This window comes from Zeus faber (assembly GCF_960531495.2).
Source record: "Zeus faber genome assembly, chromosome: 7".
NCBI lineage: Eukaryota > Metazoa > Chordata > Actinopteri > Zeiformes > Zeidae > Zeus > Zeus faber.
The window spans coordinates 14,968,334-14,990,320 of NC_137203.1; the positions used below are offsets into that span (position 1 = coordinate 14,968,334).

A 21,987-nucleotide genomic window follows, 5' to 3' on the forward strand; every position below is an offset into this window, starting at 1 on the left:
TTTCAAAGTTAAAGTCTCACATCTTGTACCTGAAACTGGAAGTGCCGTAGGAGGACACTGCTCGATAAGTTCAGGGTAACCCTGACCGCGCGCCAACCTTCAGTCAAGCATTTTCACTGTATCATTCAAGAGAATTGACAAATGAAAAGTCCCGAGGTGCTGGAAAAACACATTGCTCCACCTGCAAGCGTCTCCATGTCCAATTTGTCCGTCGTTTTTGTAAATGACAAAGACCTCCTAAATGAATAATTCCTATATATATATATATTTTTTTTTTTTTTTGTTGTACGGCAATGACAGTACAATCCTGTGTGTTACTTTTAATAGTGATTCGTCTAACGAGATGGGGGAACCGCCCATAACGGAGCTCTCGCGTCTGCGATGCCTCCGACCCGGCAGGTGGCGGTACCGCGGCTCCGCCAAATACGTCAGCGCCGTCCGTTGGTCGCTCGCTGTTGGCGGTTTATTTTGACTGCGGAGTTGTCGCGACTCCGAAAATGGACCGGTACGTTTAAAAAGCCTCCTTATGTTGTTCTCTTGTTGTTTTGTTTGTGGTTTTTTTTTTTTAACGTCATTGGCTTTTGGGAACTGGTCGAACAAAGCCTCAGCTTCGGTCGGACGGGTGTCCGTGATACAACGAGGTGTTGTTGGTCAGCGTTGCCGAGCTGCCGAGCTGTGTCTGGGGCGGGCAGTTAGCTTGGCTTAAATGCTAACGCTGCCATGGTTTTAAACCGAACGGAGGCGTCGCCCGGTTGAGTTCTGTCAGCAGGTCGACACGTTACCCGTATACCGACTAGGGTGGTTGAGAGCAGGCGGTGTTTGGGTGATTTGGTTCCCGACCTGGATGGATGGATGGATGGATGGATGGATGGATGGATGGATGGATGGGTGGATGCTTTATTCAAATGTCATTGTTCAGAGCCGCCTACATCAGAACAAATTGGCAATGACAACAAAGTAATAGCGAACTGGGAATCAATGGCACGACACAAAAATATAAAGACAGGAGGGGAGTGCGTGTAAATGTACATGTGAATATATTGTGTTATTTCCCTCCGGAGTTTAATAATGTGTGTGTTTGTTTTTGTGCGCACAGGATTATAAGCAGGGTGGATATGAACTATACAGATAAAAAGAGGCATACATTGGGTATATATATATATATATATATATATATATATATATATATATATATATATCCAGGAAGATCTCGACATAATTGCCTGTATTTCACTGCTTTGTTTTTCCCCCAGTGGAAGGGTGAGCCGAGGCCCCGGCAGCAGGCTGTCCGAGCTGCCCATGCGAGTGGCGGACACCAACAGGATGAGCATGGTGTACACCACACCCCAGAAGTTAGTTTGGCTTGACATCAGTACTTTCAGTTACTCGTTCTACTTTTAGTCCTAAAATGATACCCCTGCCCCTGGGCTATTCAAATACATCATTTGGGGGCAGACTTTTAACTTATCAGCTCAGGATTCATGATTATTTTTCTTATAAAAGTGTTTGTTGTTGTTTATTTTTCATGCATTTCTCACATAAATCTTGACTATCAGCGAGATACATTTGTCATGTTTTAATTATTGTTATTATTATTTTTTGCCTAATAACAAATGTGTAACATGCCAAGAAAATAATGACGGTAGTTTGACACAAATTGGTCCAACAAATTGTGATTGGTTGCGATGCCAAAGCGTTGGACAACAGGGAAAACTGCCTCTTTTTATTGGAAAACATTTATGTCATGTTTGTGGTGGGTGCTTCCATTTATCACAAACTGATCTCATTCAAAGGGCCAATCTACATCGTTTTGCAAGCAACATTTATTCCACGGGCGTCAGTTGAATAGCCCTGCCCTACACCAAGAAAATCGCAATGGCACCCTGAATACTATACTACAAAAACAATTTTGCGCACAGGATTTATAGAATTTGTTGATAGACACATAGCGTGTTCAGTTTCTCTAATAACAGTCAGACTAGTCCGTCTTATACTCCTTATACTTCCTGTTAGCTGTATGCCCGACCTGTAGACCAACTTAAGTCTTTGATTTCAATGGCGTTATGTTCTTTCATTATGAGTTAACACTTCAATTCATGACCAAGCCATTCAAGTTACCAAGCCCTCCTTATTTGTTCGAGCACTGGTGTACTTTGTAAATAATTTCTGAAACAGTATGTATGTTGACGATGAGATGTGATGAATTCAAATTATTTTACGTATTTTACAGTAAGCAGCCATCATTTGGAAAACTCAATATTCCAAAACCTCAATCTACGACTTCTGATAGGAGGACCAGCTTTTTTGGAGCCAGGTACACTAATGTGTTGCATACAATTAAACTGCTAAGACATTTATGGATTTGTAAATGTTTTTTGTACGGAAGGGCGTGGGTTGCAGATGAGTTAGTAATAAACTGTGTGCATATCAACAACGATACTAGCATAACATTCCAAAAATCAGAATTAAGAACTGTGAATTTATGATTGCAGATCTAGTGGGGCGGGCTTGCCTCGCAACAGCACCTTGGGAGGGTTTGCAGGAGCTGAGAAGATTAAAGATATCCGTCCCCTGCACGATAAGGCCTTCGCACAGCAATGCATCAGACAGTTGTGTGAGGTACAAGCATATTTATTTTAATTATATTTTGAATGATATGCAGTCTTGTATCACAATATGAATATTGTATTGTGGTTGCCCATTGTTTCTTTCTTCCAGTTCCTGTCAGATCATGGATTCCCAGCGTCTGTGTCAACCAAAACCCTCCAGTCTCCCTCCTCCAAGGAATTCCTGAAAATATTTGAGTTCATCTACAGCCAGTTAGACCCAACCTTTCGGATGCCAACATCAAAAGTTGAGGAGGAAGTGCCACGAATCCTCAAAGACCTGGGGTAATTAGTTACAGAATATGTACAGTAGTTAGTTGAAAGCATATTTGTGTGTTCTTAGCATATATGCCAAACTATTGGCATATATGCTTAATGTGCGCATTAAGATGAAAATGTCCTCACTTATTTTGATTTAGATATCAAACAATTGTATTTGTTTTGCTTATTGTACGGTCACTCCCTGACTGGTTACAGGTATCCATTTGCCCTCTCAAAGAGCTCCATGTACTCCGTTGGCGCTCCACACACGTGGCCCCAGGTCCTGGGGGCCCTCGTCTGGCTCATTGACACTGTCAAGGTAGGACATGGTAGAATAAAGGTGATAAAACCAAGTGTTAATCTATGTGTATTCACCTGATACTCATAATATATGAATGGCCTGGGTTTGAGTTTTTGTTTTTTGTTTTTTTTCCTGTGTGTCCATGGCAGATCTTCTGGTCCATGAGCAAGGAGAACCTGCTGTTCAGTGACTTCTCAGAAGAATACATGAATATTGAGGATGGGGCAGAGTACAACAAGGTATTTCTTCTTTACTTGTTCAGCAATACACTTGTTTACATTTCAGATGTTTGGCTGACAGTGTGTTCCACAACAGACATTCCAAATCATAGCCTCATTTGTTATTTGAGTTTACTCCGGTGATGGTTATTTTAAAATATGTTTCCCTAGTTTCCTAGTCAGTCTTTGACTTTGACTGAAATGCATGGGGTTTTTTTTTTTGTCACATTTTAGTCATTTGTTTATTGATAGTTTTATTCTAGTTTTAGTCAATGACATATTTGAGTTTTAATCCATAAAAAATGTTTTTTTCCAGTGAAATGCATTTGCTATTGTCAGTCAACTTTTATTTCACTGGGATTGAGACACATTGAAAGCTTCTAGGAGACTTAGAATAATACTTTAAAATTATAATTCACTATACAATTCACATTCACAATATAAGTCACTTTATAATTAAACATGAAACTCACTTATTCTCTTTGTTTTTTGGTCATGAAGCTCTTTCTCGACTACATGGCTGAGACGTACGTCAAGTTCATGGGGGGAGCCGACACGTTTGAAGACGAGGATGAGGTTTACCTCGCTCAGTTAAGTGAGTACTTTTAGCATTAAAGTTCTTCTTGAAAGCAACATGTGGCTATTTTTTTTTTATGCGTGTTTTAATGATTATGTTTGATTTCGTTTTTGTTTTTGCACTCAACCAGAACATGAATGAACACATGAAAAAAACATAAACAAGAAAAAAATAAAGATCAAATGAAGTAATTCATCAGATTAATTACTGAAGTGGTTATTTCATTACAGGGATACTCTAGTTTCTTGGGGGGGAATACACTTTTTGTCTATTCTACCCAGATTTCAGCAAACTCATTTCCCCAAAGACTGAAGTATCCCTTTCAGCCTGACATCATCTTTCAGAGGTGTTTTTTATATTTAACTTTTCATTTGTTCAAAAATAAATTAACCTGGGTTTTACATTTTTTTCGTGGATATGTTTTTTGTTTGCATGTGTTAAATAGAGAAGCTATACAACGTGGATGAAACCCTGCTGTCCTCGATGGAAGAAAAATGCAGAATACTTAATGAGGAGGTGAAACGGCTGGAGAAAGAGAGCCAAACGGTCAGCAGCATAGTTTGTTTTTTAAATTTTATTATTATTATTTTAACAAGAAGGCTTTGAAATGGTAGACTAATATTCAATACACTTAGTTATTTTATGGAACCTGTTAATAATGCATCAGTTTGGTTGCCCAGTATTCTGAATGTGCTGAACGTTAAGAATACATTCTTTTAATTTGTGAGTTTGCATGTAAGATGTATGTTTTGCGTAGGGCTGAGCCAGTTATTTATTTAATATACATAAATTATTTCATGTATGCTTAAACACAACACGATCTCTCTAAAACAAAGCCGACAATACTTCTCCCTCCAAGGATCGCGCTGCCTTTTGTAGTTTACCGTACATTGCAAATTGTAGCACTGTTTTTAATCTCCCTTTTTCAGTTGACTATGGTAACAATAATAATAATAATAATAATAATGATGATGATGATAATAATAATAATAATAATAATAATAATAATAATAATAATAATAATAATAATAAAAAAGGTGTATTTGAACTCGACTGATGTGTTCAGAACGTGTACGTCATGAATATTCATATCTCGCCCAGAAAATAAATCCGCTACCAGCTGCTCATCTGGACTCCCTCTTCTCCTCTTTCCTACGGGCTAAATAAAAGTAATTTATTCTGGAACATGACGCATTAGAACACTATAGTTGCAACGGTATTCTCCTACCGTGATTATAAAAACTAATGTCGGGAAAGGAGTTATTCTCTTTTTTCTCCCACTAAAACAACACTGTGGCGCCTGGTTAGATATGGCTGTTATTTGGGCTTATATTATTTTTATTTTATCCAAAGTTGAGAATTGATATTCAAATTTTGGAAGAAAGAAAAAAAAATAATAATAATAATAATAATAATGCTCCACCCCGCCTTTCCGTGTCTCTCTGGGAAAACGGTTCCCCTATCACCGGTTGGGGGCCCTTCTTTCAGTCGATATATAGTTTAATATAGCTGTTCTGTTTCCAATGAAATCTCAGTGCCATTCATGAACCTCGCCTCCCCAGACGAGACGATAATCCAGATCGATTCCATTATTGGGTGACGATCGATCGGTACCAAAAATGTCATGACCGGCCCAGCCCTAGTTTTGCAGAAGGTAGATAATTGATGACCAGGAGCTTGATAAAAGAACTTGGTTAAAACTTCAATACTAGCCTTTGAGTCTCAGCAGTAACATTCACTTCTTTATTTTGGTTCCAGGACCGTCTGATGACCAAGAAGATGGAGAAGCTGAAGCTCCAGACCGACCTCCAGAAGCTCCAGAGTTATCGGGACAGCCTGGAGTCCTTCAAAGCCAGCCTGGAGAGCAAAGTTTCAGAGCAGAATGAAGAGCTTGGGGCCACAGGTGGAGAAATCCCTCCTGTGAATACAGTCAGACAAATCACATCCTAGATTGGACAGCTCCGCTCATCTTCAAGCATGGAGCCCTGTCTTTCCTGAAGTGAAGGAACCGCTGCTTAACTTGGTTCTTTCCATCTGCAGGCGATCACCTGCAGTCTCTGAAGCAGGAGCATGACAGACTGCAGCACATCCTACAGAACCAGAAGTTCACCCCGGCCGATGTGGAGAGGATCAACAGGGAGAAGAACGAGCTCCAACACACCATTTCCAGTCTGAGGAAGACGCTGGAAGAGGTCCAGCAGCACGCGTGGAGCGAAGAGATCGCCCTCGCCAAAGTCAAGGAAAAGGTATTGACACCTCACATGTTTGGTTGACTTGTTCTCTCAGTGTTGGATATAAGATGTATGATCCATAGTGGCTGTATCATGGAATGTTGCCACATTCCATTACTGTGGTTGTTGTTGATTCAGACAATAGGCTACACTTCAACGAGTGTAGAAGAACACATTCAGTAAAGTCCCATATACTACAGCCGATGTGTCCCGAATTTTAATCACTATAATATACAAAAAAAAAATATTTATGTGTATGTTGTTTTTATGTTATACATTTTATTATGTCATTTTTAGGGCTACCCCAAAATAGTCGACCAAACGTTAGTCTGCGAGAAGAGTCTTATTTGAGTTTTTCATTGATCGGTTGGTCACAGAAAAAAAAACAAAACCTCCATTTGGGAGCTGTGCCTTGTCAAAATTAACCTTAAAACATATATAGCTGGACCTGTGTCTGAAACCAAAGAAATTGTTTCCAAATTTTAATAAAAAATAAATGTTCAGTCTCCTTGCTGGTTGTTCTGACACATTCAGAAGAATAATTACAGCTTTTGATAATTTTCTGGTAGTTAACAGGCGGCTCGCTTCATGTGTGCGCACAGCCCTTATAAATTAAATTCTTATTTTAAAGGCTGGTTCTCAGTTATTATGTTGGTGTTACTCATAAATTGACAAAATGTTCAGTCCCCTTGCTGGTTGTTCGGACACATTCAGAATAGGGATGTTCCTATCAACTAATTTCCCTGACGTCCAAACGCTTAAACTTAGATTCGTCGGCTCCTCTAAAAGTCTGAAAAAATATCATGTATATTATAAGAGCCATTTGAAACCGTTAATCATATTCTTCAATAACCAAATCAAATTTTAAATGGCCCGACGGATCGGGAGCATGCGGGCCAGAGGTACGGGGAAGGCGCGGCGAGTAAGTGAGTCCCGGGAAGCAAGGGGTTTGGTGCGGAGGGGCGCTGTAAAGCCGGTTGCAGGCGGGGATCCCGGACGGGGAAGGTGCAGCCCTGGGAAATGCACTGAGGGGTCCCTAATGAGGCGACGCCGACACCGGGAAAACAATCTTCCTTACACCACATTTCAGTGCAAATGATATCAATATGCAATTTAAATGTGTACATTAATAAAATAATAATAGGGCCTAGTAAGTTTAACCCCTGTAATGTTTAACTGGTGTAATGAAGCGGCGGCTCGGCTTCATGTGCGCAACGCTTGTAAATTGAATTTATATTTTAAAGGCCTGGTTATTAGGTTTTGTCTCTATCTGTTATGTAGCACAATGTAATTTATAACATTCGTTCTCAGCCCAGGAACTCAAACCATTTTCTGATGCCCCAAAAACATATATTAAAATAATTAAAGGTACAGCTTAGGGGAGGGACCTATGTGCAGCTATATATATACCCAATGAGACCAGGATTTCTCTGTTGTTTACACTCGCTCCCACGTGCAGATAATGTTGCTGTAAATTTTGCCATAAGGCAGTTCTGCTGCTCTGAACTTAAAATCCGATACACCTCTTTGTTATCCATGGACTATGTTCGAATACGAACACTACACTCGCACCGCTTCAATGCTCGACAGGATTTTTCCTGGCAGATAAAAACAATGTCATAAATGTCCTTTGGCGAGTCTATGGAGTCGATCACCGATCGACAAATTAATTGTCAATCTGCTCAACACAACTGTCACCAAACTGGGTCATTGAATTTGATATTTTGGTTACCCGGTGAAAATGGGTTGATCGGCACTATCTTCTGCTCTTAATTCAATTAGATAGAAGGTCATCAAAGATCTTCCCTTTTCTCCCACTTGTCCGTTCCAGGCCGAGTTGAAGCTCGCAGAGTACCACAAGCTGGCTCGCAAGCTGAAGCTCATCCCCATGTCTGCCGAGAACGCCTGTGGCCAGGACTTCGAGATCAGGGTCACTTCTGACTACGGCCACGGAACGATGCTCCAGTACAAGACACAGATACAGGTATTTGAAAAACATCACATTGGCTCACTTTTGTAAACACTCTCGATTCATTGTAAGTGAAGATGCTGGGTGTTCTTACGAGTGCACCCCGTGTTCAGATTCCTCTGGGGAAGCTGATCAGCAACGTGGAGGAAGAGAGCGGTCGACTGACCAACACCAAGCTCAGCCTGGAGGAGTCTATGGAGCAGGTAGAAACATCCAAAAATATCATAATGACCTGAGCACATGTCTCTTAGCTCGTTCATGTATTGATTTACTTATGGTTTTGTTTTGAATCCATTTAAGCTGTTCATCTCTGGCGGGGTTTATGGTTGATGTGGACATTACAGAGCTGTAAACTCCTGTGCATACATAACGCTGTCGTTAAACGTGGAGGCCACGATTGGTTGTCAAGCTGCACTTAAGGTTTGAGGTGCTTGTGTATGCGTTCCAGGTGAATTCTAATATTTTGGACAAGTCAAATTACCTGAAGCAGCTGAGGGAGCAGATCCGCAAACTGGATGAACGCCTGGAGCAGGACATGCAGGTAAAGAGCGTGACATCTATTGGCTTTGCTCTGAATAAGTAGATGTGTCTATGTTGTGCAGCCTGCGTGTACTCAAAGTGTAAAGTTGTTCCTTTACACAAGATCCATGCTGTCCCGGAAAGGGGCCTTATCATTTATTATTGTTGTTGTTGTTGTTGGTAATTATTGTTATTGTTCTTATTATTATTATTATTATTTTAACTCTTAGCTTCTCCTTGTGTGTTTAGGAGATGGCACGGGATGAGGAGAAGTGGGCAGCAGAGGTGGACTCAGTGGAAAACCACCGTAAACGTCTAGAAATGAAGGTCAACCACGGTTATGATGAGGCTGTGGAACAATTGAAGGCGGCACAGCAACAGTTGGTTAAACTTATTATTTTTTTATCCTTCATGATCTGTCTAGTATCATCTACCCAAGTATTGCTACGAATGCGTCAATATCACGTCATTTTTCTTTCCAATCCACACGGGTTGAAGTCTTTAAAAGTCAACATTTGGCTTGTCAAACTGAACCGATAATGGAATGACCTCAAACGCTCCCCATGATCAGTAAATAAATATGAGTAACAAATGTCGGTACTTTTATTTGATGTTTTCATTCTCTATTTACTCCCAGGTACCACTTGGTTCTGCAGGAGACCAATGAGGAGAAGAGAACAGTGACGAACAACCTGGCCTCCATCTTCGCCACGGCCGCCTCCCACGTGGGCTACATTGAGGTACGAACACCTCCATTGATCAAAAGCTCTCATCTAAAACATGTCCTGTTACACAAGTCATTCTGGTCCTGGTAACCAAGAGTCATTGTCTTCTTTGGTTATTGTTGTGCAAGTATAAGTACGGGGTTGTTATGAACGTATCATTAACAATAGCTGTCGTGGTAAGTTGATCCACCTGCTAGAAGTATGTGATGATACAGGTACAGAACCCGTCAGGAGTTTGGACACACCTACTCATTCAATGTTTTCCTTCATTTTTTACTCTTTTGTACATTGTAGAGTAATAGTGAATACACAAACTACGACATCATACATGGAATTACTGTATGTAGTAACCAAAATATCAAAATACGTTGTATATTTTAGTCTTCAAAGTCGCCACCCTGTACCTTGATGGTCGACAGGGTGGCTACTCTGCCTGTTATTCTACAATGTAGAAAACAGTAAAAAGAAAAACCCTCGATTGGGTAGACGTGTCCAAATCTTTGACTGCTACTGTATATTGATTCATTTAGTAGTTTAGTGATGCATGAACCTTTGAACTTATTTTGGCTGGTGCGCGTGTTCGACTCACATATCGGGCCGATATTGGCGTTTTATAAGATCCCAGATATTGGGCCGTCAGTGTCATAAACCTCCGATATGAAAGATTCCCTGGGTAGCGCTGGGCGGATACTTTGCAGTATATTGGTATATTTTCAAACAAGTCCTGGATGAGAAAATACAGTTTATACCTGGATGTTGCGTTAAAATACATACATCTTTCTTTCACTCTGGGATTCCCTTGAAGTCGCTTCATAAAGTTTTGGGTTGCAGTTTTTTGGGCTTTATTAAAAAAAATGTATGGTTGCTTGTTACGAAGGTCTGACAAGCGATTTCATTTTTATTTATTATTATTATTATTATTATTATTATTATTTTTAATTGAGGGTCGCTGTTTTCCCTTATGCAGAGGTCCCCAACCAATGGGCGGGGCATCTGGGCCGTGAGAAGGGGGGCGGGAACTTTTTCAGAAGCCATCTTCGCTCCACGGAGCCGCTCTTTTGTCTTTCTCAGGGAAGAAAAGAGAAATGTGTGAGGACAGAAATCTGTTCAGAGACCGATTGGTCCGATTACAGCTGTCATGCGCTTTTATTTTGCAAATGCAATTTTATTTGCATTTGCACATTATAGTTAGGAAAATGAGGGGAGGGGGGGGGTGAATTCCTCGTTTGAAGGCAGTAATGTGCCCGAGCTGACGCTGCTCTCCACCAACAGAAATCCATGGAAGATCTGCACAGCAAGATGCAGCGTGTCTGCTCCAAGGCCACGGAGGAGGACGAGGCCGATTTGCTGAAGCTCTGGGAGATGATGACGACCTTCACCTCCAAGGCAGAGCGTCGATAGGATGAGGTGGGCGGGGGCACAGACGCCGCTTCCACCACTGTCAAAAGGATGACTAACACGTGTTTATATTGTTGGAAAAAAAAAAAAAAAAGCGGTGATGATGATAATAAAACTTCATGTTTCCTCCAACCTGACCAGCTTCTTTTTGCAGCTGTCTCCCCTGGTTCATGTGAGAAGTTTTCCGTTTCAAAATTGTCCTTTTTCTTTTAATTTGATCAGAAGAGCGTTTACAAAGATCATTGTACATTTAACCCTCTGACTGTTTTGTTTTTTTGGTTTGTTTGTTATGCTGAGTGTTTTTATGCTGAGTTTGTCTTTTGAAAAGTATTGTGATAAATGCTTCGCTTTGCTCACTTAAGTGATGAGTTGTTCACTTACCTGCTGAAATTTGTATTTTATCTTATGCCATTGTATTAGATGTTAAACTATTTTTGGCTTTCCCATTTTCAATTGCTAACATTATGTTATGTTTTTTTAATTTTTTTTATTATATGTGCATTAAAAATATATCCTAAAATCAGTTACAGGTTTTTTTTTTTTTTTTTTGTTTGTTTTTTGGGCTTATCTGGAGGGAGAACTCAAGTGTGAAAAGTTGTTGCTGGGTCGGGCCTGCCCAGTTTTAAATCTGGATACATTTTCTGGAAAGCTGTTTTTTTGGGTTTTTTTTTTCCTTTTTTTTGTACCATTTTGGGCTTCACTAAACCACAATTATAGCGATAAGCATTAAAGAAGTGACCGTTTAAGAGCTGCCATCGTGCTACAGTGGCTATATTGCAATTTTGATTTTGGCCAGGAAGGTGGCAGCAACGCTCAGGACGAGTCATTTAAACAGTCGTCCAGCATCTACTGCATGTTACATGCTGGAAATACAGAGCATAATGCAGTTATGTGATGTATTGATTAGCTATTGCTTTATTAATCAGGTTCTTTTTATTGTGTTCCTTCCATCTGTTTTTGGTGTGTGTGTGTGTGTGTGTGTGTGAGAGAGAGAAAGACGGGACACAAGACACACACTGATGTTAATATTACCGAAATGAGCGCTACAGTAACTACTCAAATAAATGTGGGAATCTTTCACCGATTGACGTCCATATTCAACCCGCCTATTCAGCGGAAACCGCGCAGCGATCGTTATCATGTTTTAGCACAAGTAGCTTTACATTGTCGTCATAGACTTCTATCGTGCTGCGGCTTGTTCAGTCAGTCCTCCGCCCGGTCCTGCGGAAGTGTTGTGTCTAGATGTCAGGAGGGGGTGCTCAAGCGGTTGAATCCGAAATCTTTATGACTCACCAAGAGTCATGAAGTCAGATCTCTAAAAACCACCGCAGACATTGGGATAAAGTGTGTACGTCTATTGTCGTCGTTCAAGTTCTTTGTGGTGTCACTGCTGGGGCCCTCCGTTGAAGATTCCCGTCACCAAAAAAAACCCCCCTTTTAATAGCTTTGTTATAGAACAGAGTTTCAAGTAAAAGCGTTTCAGAAGTTACAGAAACAAGGAGTAAGGAACCGAGCGTTGTCGTGGGGTCCAGCAGGATTGGAAAAGAATCCTCTCTGCTTCTACACAATAACCCGCGGGCGTCTCGCGACCGATGAAACCAGGTTTACTTCGTTTTTTTATTCCACACCCTCCTTGCCTGTCTACTGCGCAGGGTTTGGACGGGGGCCCGTGGCCACCTCGGGGTGTGTTTTGTTTTATTGGGATTCCTCAGCAAGTGCCTAATCTGACAATGAGGCCTCACCTATTTGACTAATTATTACTTATTTGTAATTATTAATTTTAATAGTGGACTGCGGATTGAAATCATATACAATTATTAGATACAATTACTGACATGCCTTCTATTTAGGCCTGTCATTGTACTACTGGCTGTGCAAGCAGAGCCTGGATGAGTTTATTCTGCATCATCCCTCAGCATTTCTCTTTGTCCCCTTAATTTGTAGTGATTCTCCGTGTGCGATTCCGTATCAGCGGTTGTTATTCGAGGGTTGACACAAAAGTAGGCAATCGGAAAGTGCCATCAGCCGATTCGGCCAATTTATGTTTTTCTTCTTTTCCCTGCTAATTATCATAATCCGCCGCTCTAACCCTTCTTGGATGCCTGAGTGTAATGTGGCTGCTGTGCTAACAAGGGCCGAAGGACAAATCGAGGCTGGGAGAGTGGGGTAGGAAAGGGTTAAATGTAGAAAGGAGACAGGAAAGAGAAAGTTGAAAAAAAAAAAGGGGGGGTGGGGGGCGGGGGTAGCATGTGTTAATAGCTGTTGGGATTTATTTGAACTGAACTCCAAGATACTGTTTACTTCTTGACATGACCCAAAATTCTCTCTCTCTCTCTCTCTCTCTCTCTCTCTCTCTCTCTCTCTCTCTCTCTCTCTGTGTCAGAGTGAGAGAAAGAATTTTTCTCTTTCATATTTTTTTGTATATGTGTGTGTGAGTGAGTGTTCAGCTCATGGACATAATTAGATTTTTTATGTGAGGATTGGTATGAATTGTGTGTGTATGTGTGTGTGTGTGTGTTTGGGTATTTGCATGCATGGTTCTTGTTTTGTTCTGTTTGTTTGTTCATGTTTTTCCTGTCTGTGTGTATTTGTGTGTGTGTGTGTGTATACTATTATGGATCATTGATGGTGAAGACATGCACCATAAATTCCTAATACGCTGTGTGTTCCTGCCCTCGGCCCGCACACCGGGGACCCGAATACGACACAGCTCCAGTTCAAAAGTCAGCGGAAGCGTGCACGTGTGGGTGTGTGTGTGTGTGTGTGTAACTTTGAACGGCCTCATGGAAAGGAGGGGTTAGAGAGAGGTTGGCTGGTGGTGGTGGTGATGGGCAGTTTGTGTGTCAGTGCACATTAGAAAGAAATGGAGAGAGAGAGAGAGAGAGATGTACTTGTACTTTTGGGGCTGCTGTGTGTCAGTGCAGCACTGTGCATCATCCGTTGTGCTTTCAGCAGCTGATCCGTCATTGGCGGAGACAGTCGAGCAGCCAGGTGTTAACGTGGAGTCTCGTGGAGTTCATCTCAGCTTGTCCCAGCGCTTTAAATGAGCTGTTCTGCAGATGTGAGAGAGGAATAGATAGAGAGAGAGAGAGAGAGAGAGAGAGAGAGAGAGAGAGAGAGAGAGAGAGAGAGCCCTCCTGTCTGGTCTTAGTCCAGATAACAGTGTCCTGCACACACTTTGTATTCAACAGTGTTAGTATACTGCGGGCTGCATAAAACCTGAGAAAATATACAAGATTTACACCTGTTTTCTATATTTGTTTCAGGGATCCAAAAGTGAGACATTTTCGTGGATTTCGCAAGAATTCTCATTCAGGTCGTTCCCGTTCACTTCGAAAGCTGGAAAGCTGTGATGGTCCCTCGCCCCACTTGAAAGACAGGGTATAGGCTTACAGTGGTGCTGCAAATGTAATCAAAAAGGATCCAGGCCCCGCCCGATGTGCTGTCAGCCATGTCCGGGCCACCGCCCGATGTGCTGTCAGCCATGAGCAACCTGCATTCCAATTCTACATATCAACGCCAACTGAAGAGGCTATTCTTGAGATGTCAAATTTAGAGGGGGCGGGGTGTGTGTGATACGAATCGGAAAGAGTTGGATGTGAACCATTTGCACGCCCACATGGTGCTGCTGATTTTGGTCGAGTTGTATAGGTCAAAGGGTGAAGCAACAGCAAGCGTTTGGAATGCGGAGGCTGTAAAGGGCAATGGCTCCGGAGACGTTCCATGCTTTCTCCCGCGTCACGCGGGTCGATGACAACCTCGCAGCTGTAGGGGATGTCGGGGATAAATGCCCCTTCTTTACAAGCCCCATGTGGCCGTGGATGAAGGTGTAGTCGCATTCCAAGCAAGCCGGCAGAATACGGCGCTAAGATATGGGCGGCATGTGATGCTCAGGTCCAGCTACGCCTGGGATATTTTTTGATTTTTTTCCGGGGGCTATTACGATGTTCGGAGGACCAACACAATGGCGCTGGCTCTTAAACCCGAGTAACAGTTCAAATTACAAACTGCTGGAGTCAGTTTGATCCCAAAGCATAAATACCGTCAGTTCATTTGAACAAAACAGGGGGGTTAAATAATACTTTTATTCAACCCATGTAGTATTAACTGTGATTTCCATGGGGACAAAATAAATAAATAAAAAGATAAAAAGGGAACAAATAATTAAATACAAATTATAAAGCAAAAAAAAAAGAAAAGCCACACAAACTGATCAGCGAGAGAAAGAGAGTGATTTGGAGGGTTGTGCGGTATTTAGTGCGATTCCAATGGTACAAGCAAAACACATCATGAATAAATGAATGAACAAATACGTTAATGCAATAATCAATCAATAAGGATGATCATAAAGTAAAAAAAAAATAAAAAGATCATACAAGAAAATTCAAAACCATCCAACAGAAAAGCGACAGCCACCGAAAGAATCAGACAAACACGGAGCAGAAGGTTACGTTTCCACCTTAGACTGAAGAGAGAGAGAGAGAGAGAGAGAGTATGTGTGTGTGTGTGTGTGTGTGTGTGTGTGTGTGTGTGTGTGTGTGTGTGTGTGTGTGTGTGTGTGAGAGAGCGAGAGAGAAAATAGAGAGAGAGAGAGAGGGACAAAGCATTTGAGCCAAAAGTATTTAACTAATGTAGTATTTACTGTTACTGTTCCAATTGTACAAGCACAGCACAATAAATAAAGTAAAAGATAAAAAAAAATAAAAAAACATAGAGAGGGAGGGAGGAAACTTGTGAACATTTCTTCCCACTTTCCCCCCAAAGTGCTGCTGCGGCGTAGCCGGGGATCGGAGGTGTGCGTTCATGGTGACGGGCTCCGGCTCTGCCGCTTGTTGTTTCCGTTCCCACAAATTAATGATTTCCAGATTCGAGCAACAAACACGTCTCCGGTAACTATGTGGTTAACGTGGGGGCAGCAACCGCTGTAACTCGAGTCAGAACACCAAAACATACGATGATGATGTGTGTGTTATGGCAGACGGAAGGAAGCACATCGCTGATTATGAAAGAAAAAATAAGCGCGGTGGGAATCATAGCGTATTTCAATAAAGAAATATTTCCCAACAGCCCTCCACTTTGGGGCCTATCCAGTTCACATGACCTCCGGTTTCATGGTAGAGTTTTGAAATGGTTTTGTGCAACGTTGGCCCGTTAAGCCACATTATGCTCCCTATATTTGTGGCATTTTCAGCCTAATTCATTTCACTGAACGATCTGTTAGCTATTTTTCATTTTTATTTTTCATCGGTGACAGTAACCACGACGTCCCACAAATATGTACATTTTCAAAAATTTTAAATCTCTGAGCTACATTCAGCCTTTTGGAATGCTCCCCAAAATGGACACATGAATGCATGAAGTGGTGTTTTTGGCTCTGTTGTATTTGCAACTTGCATTTCACAACACACAGTGAAATACTTTTTCATTCCTATTCATCGTCCATCGTGTTATGTGGCGTGTGTGTGTGTGTGTGTTGTATGGCGTGTCATAGAAATGTCAAATAAATGGCACGGGTGCTCACGGCAAAGTGTTTGAATGTGACATAGCCACACGGGCGCAGCGCAGACGGACGCCGTGAGCCGAAAGTGATTTTCTGGATCGATATCCTGAGCCTCGAAGGCGCGGTTCCAATCGGACATGTTGCGATTGAGATGAATACTACGTCCCAGAATCTGGAAACCTCTTCCCCCACCGTCCACCCCATCGCCACTTGTTTCCTGCGAGCTCTGCGCTCCGAGGGAGGAGTATCGATCGCGACGGGCGTTTCCAGCTCACTGGGCTCCGTGTTTGGCATTTGTCCTTTCGGCCGGGTTGAAGGTCAACGTTGCATGCGTTGCTGTGAGCGAATTCACCTTGCATACTGTGGCAGTTACGCCTGCCGCGCGCCACCCGATGAGGCGTTTTTCCAGGGCCCTCCGACGGGTCGGGATGTTGCAAACACCAGTTTATTGTAGGGAGCGGCAAGATTGTAACCAGCCGGGAGCAGATGGACACGTGTCATGACGGAGGCTCTCCCCGTGGGTGTGTGTGGGATGGATGATTGACCTGTGACCCGTGACCAGGGTGTCCAGCCACCCTGGTCACGGGCCCAATTACCCAGACCCAAGACATGTCTGGCTGCTAAAAACCACACCACCCCCACACCAAATACACCGTATGATTCACCTCATATACCATGTAATTCACCTTATGATTCACCTTATATAACATGTAACTCACCTTATGTACCATGAGTCACCTCATAATTGACCTTACTGTATATACCATGTACCATATCATTCACATTATATGCTATATAATTCACCTCATATACCATGCAAGTCACCTTATAAACCATGTAATTCACCTTATTGGTCATGTAGTTCACCTTATTTATTACATACTGTAATTCACCTTATATAGTATATAATTCACCTCATATACCATTTAATTCACCTTATATACCATATACCTCACCTCATACACCCGTCATATAAGGTGAAGCATGTAAACACCCACACCACAAACATTTTGCAAAATGTAAACAAAATGGACAACAGATCGTAATTAAACAAAAACAAATCTGAATCGCGATGTTCAACAACCGCAGTGTGGTCAGAACCCCAATGTGTTGTGCACATGTGTTATCCTCTTAGATGTGGTCATTTTAAATTTGGAAAGTGTCCCGGTGTTGCCTGAAAACTCTGAAAAACGAAATTTTATCGTAAATGTGTAGTGCACGGTTAAAGTGGTAATCCAGAACATTCTTTGGACCCTTTAAGCTTTCATATTTGATACTTTATCTCGACGAAACAGCCGCTCGTCGTGTCTGTGTTTCGCATGTGTATGACCTGCTCCTCTATCTCGTTGGCGGCGGCCTTCCCCGGCACGAACGCAACAACAGGCCAGTGTGCCCACTCCCCTTTGTTTTGATTCCCTTGATGACAGCGTCCCGTTGTTATTTTACATCGTCGGGGCGTTGATGCGATGACAGCTTCCTGTGAGGCTGCCGAGCGCCATTGCTGCTTTCACGGTGAAAGGCTCTAATCAGCCCGATGCCTCTGGAAGAAGAGGGGCAACGAGGGACTTTTTCCATCTCGTTTTCCTTAAAAAAAAAAAACCCAAAAAAAACACAGCGTTTCCCGAGTCACAAAAAGGCCAAAAGGCATTTTACATTTTGATCTCCATGGTGATTCTTTGAGGGTATTAGTCTATCCAGAGGAGAACTCAGTAGAAGGAGTGTTGATCAAAATGTGCATGGATATGTGGAAAAATGATGACGACAGATCCTCGGGGAGCTTTTTTTTTTTTTTTTTTTTCTCCTGATTTATTTTCCTATTTCAGCCTAATAGCACAACAGAGCTCATTTTCATAGGGGAGAGCAGACAGAATGCGGGGTCACAATGTCCCACATTCCCAATTTAGTGGCTTCAGAATTTACAATACAGAGCCTTTTTTTTCCTTTTTTTTTTTCTATCTTCGGGACAAACTGCCTCCAATGAAAATTGATACATCGCTCTTGCAATTTCAATCGCAGGTGGAAAACTCCAGGTTCAGAAAGTCCAAGTCCTGCCGTGTCATCCAGCTGATTCCACTCGTTAAATGCACCTCTGGGTTATTGCTGATTAGCGAAACCACGTGGTGGACTCAAAATCCCGTGGTTGACTCAAAATCGAGTGGATTTTTACTTTCTGCACCCGGATTTTGCGACATTAACTTGGTTTTAACGGCACTTTATGGAAGTTAATGAAAAGTGTCTCCCCCCTCTCGTCCTGATCCCGGTCCCCTTCCCCCAAGCCTACATTTATGAAAAACATTTCCGATTGGAGCAGGGGGCTGCTTGTTTTGCCCGGACTTTATGGTGGAAACCCGCAGCCTGTGTCTCAACGTTTGTGTTTTCTTTGCTTGCCGCTTGACTTGTTTGTTTTGACGCCGTCGGCGGAGGAGTGGAGAGGCTTGGGGTCGGTGCGGCTCATTGCGCTCCCAGGGAAATGACTGCTCATCTGGGGGGAAAACCATAATGCAAACCTTCATGGGGACGTACTGTAAAGGAAAAAAACATCTTTTACGCTCATGGACTTTTTATGTACGTACGTCAGTGGTGGGAAGATGATTAAAAACAATGTCAAGTATATTTTTTATGAAATAATGAAAGTTGAAAATTGGCATAAAATAAAATATACATTAAAAAATAAATATATATACTGTATATATACAGCTTATATTATACGCCTCTATCTAAGGTCATATCGAAGTCATATGACCCCCAGTTTCTGGTGCAAAAATTGCCCCCCGTGCAACTGGGTAAAGGTTCAAAGGTTGTGATCAACGTGAAAGGTGTTTTTAGCATATTATATATGATATAATATACCTTATTAAAAATCTGAATGTGTCTTTTTTGTTGCATCTCATGATTTGTTTTCTCTTTCTCAGGCAAACAAAAAAAAAGTTTCTTCAGCTTTTGTGGAGTATCGGTGTGTTGGACTACGTGTGTGTGTGTGTGTGGGTGTGTGTGTGTGTGTGTGTGTGGCGCTCTTTACACACACCTGTATGTTTGCATTCTTCCATGTGGATTCCTCAAATGGGGGTGGGTGGGGGGGGGGGGCTGGTGCCGGTGGTGGTTGTAATGTGAGACAATCACAGGGCAAATGAACACGAACATATCGTGTTCCCAGCCGTCCCCACCGGGCGGGGCTCGCCGGGGCGCCATCAGGGGGGTCACGCCAAGGTCACCGGAGACTATGCAAGGTCACGGCGGGGGTTGTGGAGGGGGTTATAAAGGGGGGCGGTGAGTCATGGGGGTTGAGCTCTGAGATGCCTGCTTTCATTCTGTGAGTCATTTTCTGGCTTAGTGGGATCCATTTCAGGGCCCGTTCACCTCGGGGGGGGCGGGGGGGGGGGGGGGGGGGCGGGAACAGATGTGTGATGTTACGGCGCCCACGTGTGCGCAAGAGAGAGAGCTATCGAAAGCGCTCACTTTCCGCGTACGGAGGCGACTCTTACTTTTCTTTCTTCCCTTCAAAGCAGGCCCCGGCGCTGGCGCCCTCGCCGTCCCTTTCGGCCGTCGCACATTCGATTTGGAACCGCAGCCCTTCTACATTCAGCCCGGCTCGTGGGCGCAATCTTTGCCGCCCGCGCCGCTTCGCCCGACTTCCTGTATCTGCTGTGCGGGTCCTTCGTTTTTTGTAATAAGCGTAAAAGAAACCGAAAAAGTGAAATTTGTAGAGGGTTGGTTTTTTTTTTTTCGCTGTTGTTGTCGTGCTTTTTCTGAAAAATCAATCTTCGGTGCAAGCTCCCGGTGAGGTTTGAGTCAGGGTTTCGTGATCTGTGCCGGGCTTTCTTGCGTAAATTCTTGGAGAGCACATTTTGTTTCAGCATCCTGATGAGCAGTGGATTTATCTCTGCTCACTGCGGCTGGAATGCCAGTGTTTGGCACGCCGCCCTGTTGTTCTTTCCATTTCAACTAAGCAGAGACTATGGATGTGTCTCGTGTTGACATGACGGCAACTTTGTATTTACGCCTTTGTCTCTGTGTGTGTGTGTGTGTGTGTGTGTGTGTGTGTGTGTGTGTGTGCATGTGTGTGTGTGTGTGTGCATGTGTGTGTGTGCGTGTGTGCGCGTGTGTGCGCGTGCGTGTGTGTGTGTGTGTGTGTATGTGTGTGTGTCTGTGTGAGAGTGAATGAGTGCATGAGTGAGAGAGAGAGAGAGAGAGAGAGAGAGAGAGGGAGAAAATCTGTGTCAGATTGTCAGTGAGACGCTGAAGCCAAGAGGTTGCATTTCCCCCCCAAAAATAGCAGATTTACGTTCAGCGGATTCATTCTTCAGTGACAGACGGTAAAATTGCAAATCAGGAGCGTCTCAGCGAGTCGGACGAGGAGAAAGGGGAGAAAGGGGGTCGAGGGAAAGAGATCGAAATCTCTCCTCTTCTGACACTTTAAGACTTTTATTACGTATAGTTTAGTTTGTGTCATTTGTACGGAGCTGAATCATAAAAAACAAAAATAGAGCATAAAATATGGTGTGACTGATATAAAATTGCATAGATAGAAAGACAGACAGACAGACAGACAGACAGGCAGACAGACAGACAGACAGACAGTTTACCTGGGGGAGAGATGGCACCAAGGATGCATTATGGGATGAAGACAAGCTGGCAGAGGCAGTATGATGCTCTGGACAATGTTTTTCTGGAAACCTTGCGTCCTGGCATTCATGTGGATGTTGATTTGACACATACCACCTACATAAACAGTGTGAGGCAGGTCAGAGCTGTTTTGAAGGCACAAGGGGGACCTACACAATAAACCAGAAAAATAAACCTAAAAAATAAACAACACACAATACAAATTTGGCAACATCCCACAAAATAAAGAGAACATTGAATGCAACAAACAGACGAGTGGGAGTAGTAGGTGTGTGTGTGTGTGTGTGTGTGTGTGTGTGTGTGTGAGAGAGAATGCGTTCTTTCTGACAAAACACCACAACGTAGTTTCCTCCTGCTTGTACGGATCCCACTTCACTTCCAAACTGGATTATAACTGTATTGATACAACAACAATAACCAGGCTGGTAAATGTTCTCAGAAAATCCAACAAAATCTTTGAACAATTCATATATATATATATATATATATATATATATATATATATATATATATATATATATATATATATATATACATATATATCCATATATATTTTGATTTTAATAACTTTTTTATTTGAAATACTTTTTTTTTTTTAATTATTATTTAGTGTTACGAGCTGAAACCAAAGGGCTTTTCTGGGTCAAAAAGGAGTAAAACATCCCCGCTACAGATACTGTGGAGGTGTTTAGAAAGGAAGTGGGGAGTTAACATGGCACACACGCACGCACGCACGCACGCACGCACGCACACAAACACACAGGTGGGGACGTAGGGATGAAGAGATAATGCATGAAACAGAGGAAGATGGGAGCAGATGGGGGACAAAAGGAAGAACGTCGGAGGAAGACGAGTGTTTACAGTAGAGGAGCGAGATTGAAGCAGATAGACAGAGGAAGGTGTGTGTGTGTGTGTGTGTGTGTGCGTGTCGGGGGGAGGGAGGGATGGAGGAAAGGGTGGAGGGAGGCAGGGATGGATGGAGGGAGGTCTACTGTTTCCGTCTGTAGGGAGGATAGGAGGTGAGTTTGGGGTCTGGGTTCCCTCCTGGGGTCTTACACA

At 42.6% G+C, this 21,987-nt stretch overlaps 1 protein-coding gene across 1 annotated transcript; it reads left to right on the plus strand.

The window, feature by feature from the left end:
• Nucleotides 1-490: 490 nt before the first annotated feature.
• ndc80 (NDC80 kinetochore complex component) lies at nucleotides 491-11,298 on the plus strand. Its single transcript, XM_080004089.1, has 17 exons — nucleotides 491-505; nucleotides 1,254-1,352; nucleotides 2,231-2,314; nucleotides 2,493-2,619; nucleotides 2,719-2,891; nucleotides 3,084-3,186; nucleotides 3,318-3,407; nucleotides 3,888-3,981; nucleotides 4,409-4,509; nucleotides 5,722-5,866; nucleotides 6,004-6,209; nucleotides 8,026-8,178; nucleotides 8,277-8,366; nucleotides 8,612-8,704; nucleotides 8,932-9,062; nucleotides 9,320-9,422; nucleotides 10,680-11,298. The coding sequence occupies exons 1-17, from the start codon at nucleotides 498-500 to the stop codon at nucleotides 10,806-10,808; spliced, it is 1,929 nt and encodes a 642-aa protein (XP_079860215.1). The 5' UTR covers nucleotides 491-497; the 3' UTR covers nucleotides 10,809-11,298.
• The last annotated feature ends 10,689 nt before the right edge of the window (nucleotides 11,299-21,987 follow it).